The sequence below is a fragment of the Chiroxiphia lanceolata genome, chromosome 21 (assembly GCF_009829145.1).
Source record: "Chiroxiphia lanceolata isolate bChiLan1 chromosome 21, bChiLan1.pri, whole genome shotgun sequence".
NCBI classification, from domain to species: Eukaryota; Metazoa; Chordata; class Aves; order Passeriformes; family Pipridae; genus Chiroxiphia; species Chiroxiphia lanceolata.
The window spans coordinates 3,793,779-3,803,438 of record NC_045657.1 but is presented as its reverse complement, the minus strand read 5'-3'; the positions used below and the strand labels follow the sequence as shown (position 1 = coordinate 3,803,438).

At 52.2% G+C, this 9,660-nt stretch overlaps 1 protein-coding gene across 1 annotated transcript in view; it reads right to left on the bottom strand.

The window, feature by feature from the left end:
- Positions 1-456: 456 nt before the first annotated feature.
- The window catches only part of VAV2 (vav guanine nucleotide exchange factor 2), a 133,430-nt gene continuing 124,226 nt past the window's right edge, over positions 457-9,660 (bottom strand). Inside the window, 8 exon segments of the mRNA XM_032708576.1 lie at positions 457-3,167; positions 3,945-4,099; positions 7,028-7,151; positions 7,246-7,333; positions 7,450-7,566; positions 8,236-8,288; positions 8,881-8,955; positions 9,143-9,270. Coding sequence (XP_032564467.1) covers positions 3,120-3,167; positions 3,945-4,099; positions 7,028-7,151; positions 7,246-7,333; positions 7,450-7,566; positions 8,236-8,288; positions 8,881-8,955; positions 9,143-9,270 — 788 coding nt within the window. The 3' untranslated portion in view covers positions 457-3,119.

Below are 9,660 nucleotides of genomic sequence, written 5' to 3'. Positions count from 1 at the left end.
AGCAACTGTGTAACCTCTTTTATTGCTCTGGAATATGTTGCTGCCTGCAGGGCCAAGTGGGATTCTGGAATATGATATTCAGGAGTGATTTAAAGTCATGGAAAATCGTCCTCCTTCTCTCATCCTACAGGGGTTCAGCTCAGGCAAGGAGAGAAGCCCCAGGAAAGGTGCCTGGATGGAGCACAGGACAACTGTCTGAGTGGCAGCTGCACCAGGAATGAGGTGAAAGAACCTGACAGGCAATGCAGGAGGGATCTACTCAGAGTTTTGGATGGGTATGAGCACTTATTATTCACATCAGGAATCCCCATAAGCACCTGCCTTTCCTGGATGGGCCAAGCCACCCTCCAGCCTCAGCACAGCCAAGGGGGCTTGAGTGACAAGGACCCCGACACGATCCCAAGCCCTCTGGCACAGCAAAAACCATGGCTGGAAAAAAAAAAAAAAAACAAACTATCAGCAAAATTACACTTTATTTTTTTCGCTGTGGAATTTACTTTGATGTATTGTAACTTAAAAAGGTCTGGAAAAACCACATGCAGAAGGGTTTCTAAGTAGCAGCTAAAGTTTCTATTCCAGCATTACAAGCTATTCCAAATGATTTCCAAATTCCCAGCTATAAACTATTTCATGAACAGTTTTATCTTTAAACCCCCTCCACCCTACCCCAGTTAGTGCAGTGCAAAGGAAAAACCCAAGGAATTTACATATTATTTTCCAACGTATCCCATTGCAATTTCGAATGGTCTGCGATGAACTAAAATATATATACAATTTTCTCACCATCATAAAAAAACATTTCCCTTTCTTATTCACAGATAGATTTGTGGCAAATGGCTGAATAATTACTTACAAACAAAACAATCTTTTTTAACAAGTTTCTTACACCAGTAAACACAAGAGGGAGGGTTCTCTGGAGGGGAGGGGGTTTGGCAGGGCTGGGAGGGCAGCACAGGTAGAGGTTGGGGATCCCTTTGGGGCGTGAGGAACAGGGGTGTCCTGGTCCCTGTGACAGGTATGTGCTCTCCCAGAGGGGATGACCTTGCCACCTTACAAAATTGGCCACGTTAAAGGGAGGGTCTGTAAGGCTTTAGGATCTGAGGCATAATATGAGTCATTGTGAGTTTGTCACATGTGTGTGTGTGTCCCACCCACCCAAATGCACCCTCAGCTCCAACACAGTTCCCAGAATGGGAACAGGGCCCTCTGCTCTGCACAGGAGCAGGGTATTGCCAGCTCTCCTCTAAGCTGAGCACCAAGGGGCTGGGAGGGGTTAGCACCAAACAGTACCTTGGGAAAGCCTTGAGCCCCCTCATGTTCCCATCACCTCACCAAGCAAGACCCATGGTGGGCATCTGCCCCAGCCACACTCTGCTGAACCAACCCCACTCCCCCTGTGGCACCCTGAATGGGGGCACTCACAGAGCTCCTGGAGGAATGGGAAGCAAAATAGGGTGGCTCTGGGCTTGTCACTGAGCAACAGCATGTAATTCCCAAGTTAACATCATTCCCTTGTCCTTAAGAGTCCCAAACTTCTATTTCTTATCCTGAGCATGGCACTGCTGTTCCATCTGGATGCTGCACAGGGTACCCCTGTGCCAGGGACCAAGGGCATCAGCATTGCTCACCCACCCAACGCTGGCATCTCCCAGACCTGCACCAGCACAGTGCCAAGACCCCACACTGGGAACACGGCAGGACCACCACGAGTCCCAGGGGAACAAAGTCAGGGCATGGAAGCACCAGCTCAAAATGCTACGTATTGAGGGAAGCTGAAGGGCAGCTCCTGGGGCTCAGATAGAGGAAAGTTGTTCCCTGTCACACTCCCACACACGTATTTGTCCTTTGGAAGGGAATTCTGGAGCTGAAGAGTGAACCCCAGCAGAAGACAAGGGCTGGGGTTTCCAGCCAGCAACTCCAGACTTTGGGAAGAACAGGCTCAGACAGATGGTGCTCAGGACACAGCGGGAATGTCAAAACAGGCGGACCTTTACTTGACAGCAGCAGCAGTAACAGCCTGTGGGAGGAAGAGAGGGGGCAATGCTCACAGCCCCCAAAAGTGCACACAGCTGGGAAGAAGAGATGCTTTCACAACTCAGGGAGAGGAATTGGGAGCTGATACCGTAGCCCTTAGGTGGGTTGGCCCTGAGCTCAGCGAGGTGGGACATGGTCATGGCTGCAAGAAAAATCAGCCTGGCTTGGGGGGGTCCTGCTGAGAGGGAGAGGAGGACAGACCCAGACACACACGCTCCTCTGCATGTACCTGGTGTCTTGGTGGCCTCCAAAGCCCTTGTGTGGCAAAGCACATCTCCAGTCCTGCAACACGCTGAGACCTCCTGCTCTCACCAGTGGGACCAGTCTGCTCCCTGGGCAGCCCACTCCACCCGCAGCAAGGCTGCTGGGACCGAGGTGGTTGTAAAGAAAACAGGCTTGGGGATGCCAAAGTGGCTCCTTCCCCTCCTGTCTGATTCGAAGATCCCCTTCCAGCCCATGTCTGATGGTCAAAATGGTTTCACAGCTGACATCCCTTCAGAGCCAAGCAACACCCCTCTCCTCTGTGTGTCTCTGCTCTGCTCCTCACCCTGCCCCCTGCCAGGGACACTGCCAAAATCCTGACCTGGGGAGCCCACCTGAGTGGTGCGGGCAGGGGGTCTGCATTGTCTCCTCGGGGCTGGATCGCTCCCTCCCCTTAGAAACCCCCAAATTCTAACCCTGGCACACCCAGGCGCAAACCTTCAGCCTCACCCTCCCACCACCATCACCACGGTGGCTTTTAAAACACCTTTTAAAAGAGAGGTGTAGACCCCCCAGAGTCTCTCAGCTCTGTCCATGCAGGGGGAGCGCGGCTCTCCCGGGACTCTTCCGCAGCTGCTACACCAACGTTATCCGACGGACCATCAATCTTCTATACATGGAACAGGAGCGGGGCCGGGGCGGCCCCCACATGTGCACACACACTGTACAGAGGAAGGATTGCTGAGGAGGCTGCCAGAGCAGTCCTGGGAGGCTCCTGGGAGGTGTCCGGTCGCGTCTCACGGGGAGCCGCGGGCGTCGGGACAGGCGTGCTCGGGCTGCAGCGGCTCTGGGCGCTCGACGACTTCCACCAAACATCCCCGCAGTCACTGCACCCCCTCCTCTTCCACATACGTCGAGGGAAACCAGCCGACCTGTGGGGGATGCACAGAGGTGAGCTGGAGACCTGGGGGGGCTCCAAGATCACGGCCCCAAGGCTGACAGAGATCAAGGAATGTTTGGAAAATGCTCTCAGGCGCATGGTGGGACTGCTGTTGTTTTTAGGGCCAGGAGTTGAACTTCGATGATCCTTGTGGGTCTCTTCCAACTCAGGATGTTCTGTGATTCTAGAAGGGATCTCCTGTCCTGTCACTGGGACTACTCCCCTGCCATCAGGTGCTGTTCCCAGTGAGCCATTTGCAAAGTCCTGGATGTGCCCACAGTGGTGATGGTGGTCAGCCATCACCCTAATTTGGGACAGAGCTATCACCTATACATTTCTTTGGACACACCAGTTGCCCACAATATATAAGGGATCAGGGCATGAAGAATCTGTACCCAGAGCTACAAACTGTGGGACACCAGGCCAAGTCATCAGCTTGCTGCTTTTCCCGGGATGCTGAGCCTTCCCCTGGCAGAGCCACTCCTACATACATCCCCCACATGCAGGTTTGAAGAAGAGCAGACTCAGACATTGCCCACCACCCACTGCATGCTCCCATCCACCTGTGTGCACCAGGATTCGCTGTCACTGTCACACAGCACCAACTGGCAAGAGAACAGTGGCTCTCATGAGATGACAGCCCACCCAGGCTCCGGGAAAGAGCAAGAGGGAATGGGAAAGAGCAAGAAGGAATGTCTTTTGCTGTCCTGGCAGCGGGGAGGACCGCGCGCTGCAGGAACGGGACAGGACGTTATCTGGGTGCACTCACTCTTCCGTTGGTTTCCCCCTTCCACCATCCCTGGTCCCCGCCAATCCTGCTGTAGATCTTCACCACGTCGCCCTCCCGCAGCGAGAGCTCCCGCATGTCCCGCGCCGCGAAGTTGTATCGAGCCACCGCCGTCCCTATGACCCGTGGGGTGAACACTGCGAGGGGACAGAGCACAGGGGTCGGGAGCTGCCCCCACCACGTGGGACCGGCTGAAGCCTGGGGAAAAGCTTGGTGAGGTTCAACCTGGGTTTTCCACCACGGCTCCCATCGCAGCACCGTGGCCTGGAGGGACTGAACTCATCCAAACTGCTCAGCCCGCACGGACTGGGGTGGTTGGGGTTAAACGGGATTCCTGCTGAGCTTGGGAAACCCCTCTCTGCCAGGAGGGCCTTGCTGGGGATCTCTGGAGTGAAGGGCACTTATGTGAGGAGGTAAAAGAAAGGATTTTATAGGAATACACAATTACTAACAACGAAATCACAGAAAAATCCTGTTCCACTCACACTCTCAGGTCTGGCTGCTGCACAGCTCGCAGCACCTGATGGAGCCACGTATCAAAAAACTTCATAAATCAACTCAAAAACTGAGTTATTGGGAATGAATTCTCCTAGAGGTGTTGAGTAAATCCTGTATGCTTTGCCACGAGGAGGAAGAAGCTGCTAACCTGGATCCTCCTTGCTTCTGCCTGTTCCAGAGAGCACCCAGGGCCCTTGGAAACTTGGTCCCATCACAGACCAAACGGTGCCAAAGCACCCTGCAAACCCTAATGCTGACCAACAGCTTGTGATGAGGAGGATGCCCCCATGAGCCATCCTGGGAGCACTGGCACAGCCCCAGCACCACGGATCTCCATCACTTCAGGCAGGGGATGCTCAGGGGAGGCACAAGGAGGAGCAGTAGTGAGGTGGGGAAGGCAGGGGTACTGCTCAGTGTTCCTGCCCCAAGGTCTGGGCAGGGGGAAGAAGGCTGGAGAGCAACAGAGGGAGGGATGGGATGGGTAGAGGGGGAGAAAAACGCACCTCCTCTGAAGTTTGCAAAAAAAAAAAACCAACACATTGAAGGGACACTGTGTTTCAGTGAAGCTCCCTTCTTTGTCCCAGGGATTAATTTCAATTATAAAAGCCTGCAAACCAAGGTTGAACTAAGTCTGAGGAAAAGCTTTGCCCAGGTTTTCAGCTCTCGGGATGGAAGGAGATGAGGATGGCGATGGAGATGGTCCAGACACACAGCGTGCAATCACTGGAGGACTCATCCATCCTGGCCAGGTAGCCAGGCTGGAGAACAGAGCAAGAATCATGGCAGCTTTGAGCTCTTTCATCAGGACCTTGCTCAGAGCCCACTGCTGCATGTATTACCTTCTGCAGTTAGAGGACCTCAAATTCCCAGATTTATGCTTGAAAATTTAAGCATTCTTCCCAAATACAGCACCAAGGAACACACATGTGGCTTTGCTTAAATGGCAAGAAGCAAACTGGCAGGATTTTGCTCTGATCCCCCCCCTCAACAGGGAGGATGACACCAGCCTGTAACACATTAAATCAATGGGGTTCAAAGGCCAGGGCACTCTCTACAGGGAGACTGAGTCCCAAAAAACAACACTGACAGCACAGGTTCCACCCCTGCATCCTCAGCAAGGGGCTCCTGAGCAGCCTCGGATATCAGAGCTCAAAACCTGCTGGACACTGAGATGTTGTCCTTGAGAACAAGGAGGAACAGACTGGGAGACAGTGTGATGTCAATGCTCGTTTGGTGAAACACAGGGGATAAGCAGGTCGAGCTTGAAGTACATCATGAGATCCCAAAGTGCTGGATTCACTTTTTCATTAATTTTAGTCCCTTTTCTCAAATAGTAACATCTTTTCCCTGCCTGGATTGTGGGGAGAGAGTGGGGTGTGTTTTGCTCCCAGCCAAGCCGTGGTTAATTAACTTATTTCCAGGTTGTGCCCCAGGGCAGCACTGGGGACCCCCTGAACTGCCTGTGGGGATGGAGGGACAGCAGGGACCCCACAGGTCCCACTGGTGATGGCTTTCAAGCTGGGGATGGTGGCAGGTCTCTCTGGCAGGGAGAGGCACTGGTACCTGACCAGAAGGGACTGGAGGAGCTCTGAGAAGAAAAGTTGAGGCCCTGAGGACTGAGAAAAGAAAAGTTGTAGGAAGCGCAGGAGGCTGCAAAGAGGTTAGAGAGAAACAGAAAGAGGCAGAACACGCATTAAAAAGGAAATTAAAAAAAAATATTATAATGCACAGTGCTTTAAAAGCTGATGGAGAAATACAGGGTAAAGCATGCAGAGGGGCTTGTGCAGGGGCTTGGAGCTGGGACAGCTGACAGAAGGTCTGGTCACAGCCCCACAGTCAGTGTAGGGGCTCAAAATTCATCCTATGGTTGTATTTCATACAAAAGGATATATTTAATCAACTTTTAAAACCTATCTTCCTTTGATATTCTTTTTTAAATATAATACAGAGAAAACTTTTTTAAATTCATTTTTCCCTCCACAAAGTAGTTAGTTCTGTGCTCAGGCTTTTGGACAAAACACATCTTTTTGCCCTACTGCATTTTTGCTTTCCATTTGTTTTGATTTTTTTTTCTTTCCTTTTGTTTTAGACACAGACTTACCATTTCACCCGTGATCTCCATTAAAGGAGTCCCACTGGGATTCAAACCACAAGTCACACTGGAGCTGGATCCATTAAAACACATGCACAAGAAACTCATGTAGGTGGGGCAAGACACGGTAAATCCCACTAAGTGACCATCACATCCCTGCTCCCCGACCTGCAGGTGGATGGGATGCTCTGGTAGGACCAAAGGATGGGCAAACCACCCCTGAGCACAGGGTCCAAAACCACAGGAGGGGAACCAGCCTCCCCCATCAAAAACTCTCCCTCAGATCCCCCTGATCCACCACCTGCTGTGAGACTCGTCCTCAAAATGCCACCAGCCAAGCAGATGATTTATCGGCAAACTGAGGAATTCAAGCGCTACAGCAAAGCTATAAATCCCTTCATCCGGTGCTCCTACACCTGGCTGGAAGGGTGAGGGTTTCCATGACAAGTTTAACTGCCCCCAAGCTGGGTTTTACCTGGGGAGCGGGTGAAGGTCCTGGAGGTAGAGCGCTCCCGAGATTTGTAGGGGTATTTCAGCGTCGTGTCCAGCTGCTTGAAGCTCTCCTTCAGCGAGTGGCTCTGGTAGTACTCGACCAGCTCCTGGGAAGGATGGAGAGGCACCTGGCTGTCTCTGCCATCCTCTGTGTGACTGGCAGGGACAGTGCACATGCTACAAGGGGCGACAAAAACCTACCAGCAAGCTTTCGAACTTCTTGGCTTCTGTGATGTGAATCCAGTTGTCCTTCTCCACCACCTTGATGTGCTTCACCTCCTCGTTGAACCTGCCAACGGCAGCAAAGGCACTCAAGCAAACACACCTGCGTGTTCCAGCCCCAGCTTGTCCTCCAGGAGCGAGAAATACTAAATTATTCAATTCCTAAGTGAAGTTATCACTCACTTAATACTGATGGCAAAGCGCTCGGCCTCGGCCGGCCGCTCCCGGATCAAGTAGGTGCCGCTGACGTGGGACTTGAGCAGGTTGTCTGTCTGCTGCCGCTCCATGTTCCCTGCAAACCTGAGCCCAGAGGTTAACTGATTAATTTAATTAACTGAAATGAATGTGTATTTTCAAGTAGGCATGTTTTGGATAAAAAGATACATCATCTTTTGAAGGCATGAAGGTTGGGAAGGCAGGTAGAGGAACAGGTCTCATCCAAGTCGGCGTGAGGAGGAAGGAAAGTGCCCCGAGATATAAAAGAAGCTGTTGAGCCACTGAACTGTGGGTGAGCACTGCTAAGTGTGACCTCTTCACTAATTGAGAAACAGTCTCCAGGTTAATGAGGCTTCAGCAAGTGGATAATTTATATCCATGAATTTGTAAACCTGGCTGGAGTTGGAGGGAAGGAGCATCAGGCAAGCCAAGCACAGCCTCTCCCACCAAGGCAGGAATTGCCTCCTTCCTCTCAAAATGATTCTCTGGGCACAGAAAATGGGAAGAGAAACCAGCATCTCTTTTAGCCTCTGACTGTCTCCATCAGTGAAGAAGCCCTGGATACTGCCAGGGCTGCACCAGGTTTCAGCACCCAAACACCAACGTGGCAGTTGCCCTGTGGCCACAGGGAAAGCAGGACGCAAGTCACTGCTAGTCTGCATTCAGAATTCCTTACTGGAGTGGATTCCTGACAGAGTAACAACCAAAAAGCAATGCTGATTTATGTTTATAGCCAGAGAAGGGTCGACTCACCACGGGTACGCCGTGTAGTCGATCTCCCGCGAGGGCGGTCGGCTGTTGGGAGGCTGCAAAGACAGAATTGCTCATTAGTGAAGAGCCAGCAGCTCATCAGGCTGTGGATCACGTGTGAGATGCTCCTCTCCACAGGAGGGTTCCTTCTGCCAAGCTGTTCCTGGATTATCGGCTTGGGCGGCGGAGGGCAGTGTTGTAGCTGAGCATTTCCCTCTCAGCCTCCCAGCTGGGAAGAGCAGGCTGTATTTGTTCATTTACCTGAGTGGTTTTTAATTGGGAAGCAGCTGACAACATTAGAGAAAACAGCTAAAAACAATTAAAATAAATCAAATACAGTTTTCCTGCACTGTGCCTGATTTCAAGTCCTCTGCTCCCAAGTCAGCCCTGCAGAGGAGGAACAGAGTCTGGACCTGGTCACACCAACCCCAACCTTGGGAACAGGGCTGAGACTGATGCAATTCAGACATCTGCAACCATGGGATGAGGGAACCACCTCCTTGCTAATTCGGCCACAGCAGAGGCCTCATTGAAGGTCCAGGGGCTCTCTGGGAGGACCAAGGTCTCAAGCAGAACGCTGAGAAGAGCAACAGGGACCACTGGAGCACTGCCACCCACCCTGGGCTCCATCTCCTCTTTGGCACTTACCCTGGCATCCACGGGGCAGGGCTTTACTGACGAGCTGGGAAAATAACCTGACTTCTTCGTCTGCAGCAGCCGCCCCTGCAGAGACAAGCTGGAATCAGACTGGGGAGGGCACGGGGAGCACTGGTGTCACTGTGCAGGGAGGGGGACAGGCTCCAGACTGCCTCCAAACCCCCAGTACAGCCCTGCCCACAAATAAAAGGGACAACGCAGAAGTCACTGGTTTAAAACCTTCCAGGAGTTTTCCGAGGGGAATCGTTCTCACCTCCCACCATGGAGAGTCTGGGTCCCCCCTCAGCAGCTCAATCACATCCCCAATTTGAAAGGTCAGCACTGGCTTCCCAGGAGGGGCTGGGTTTCCATGGTAATTTTGAACCGCCACCATTTTAGGACCTGGGAGAAAAGGAAAAACATTTTCATCACCTTGTCCCTGCTCAAAAACACCCAAAACAAAACTCCCCCTCCTGAAGCCTCATTCCTTATCCTATGAACCACAAACCCAAAGGCACCAGCAGGTAGGATTTTGGGGGCAGAAAGCATGAAAGCAGAAAAGAACAGTGTCCACAGTGAATGTTCTTGGCTCCTGCAGTTACACGGATGACTGAGTTCCCTGAGCAAAAATAAACCCGTGAAGGACCAAGCCCAGCCAAAGCTCCAGCTCCCAGCCCTGCACCTGGATTTGAGCCTCGCTGAGGCAAAGCCTGGATGGCACCAAACTCCACCAGGCTCAGTGGTGACACCAGGATTGCAAAAGGGACCAGGAGTGTGACACCCATGATTGCA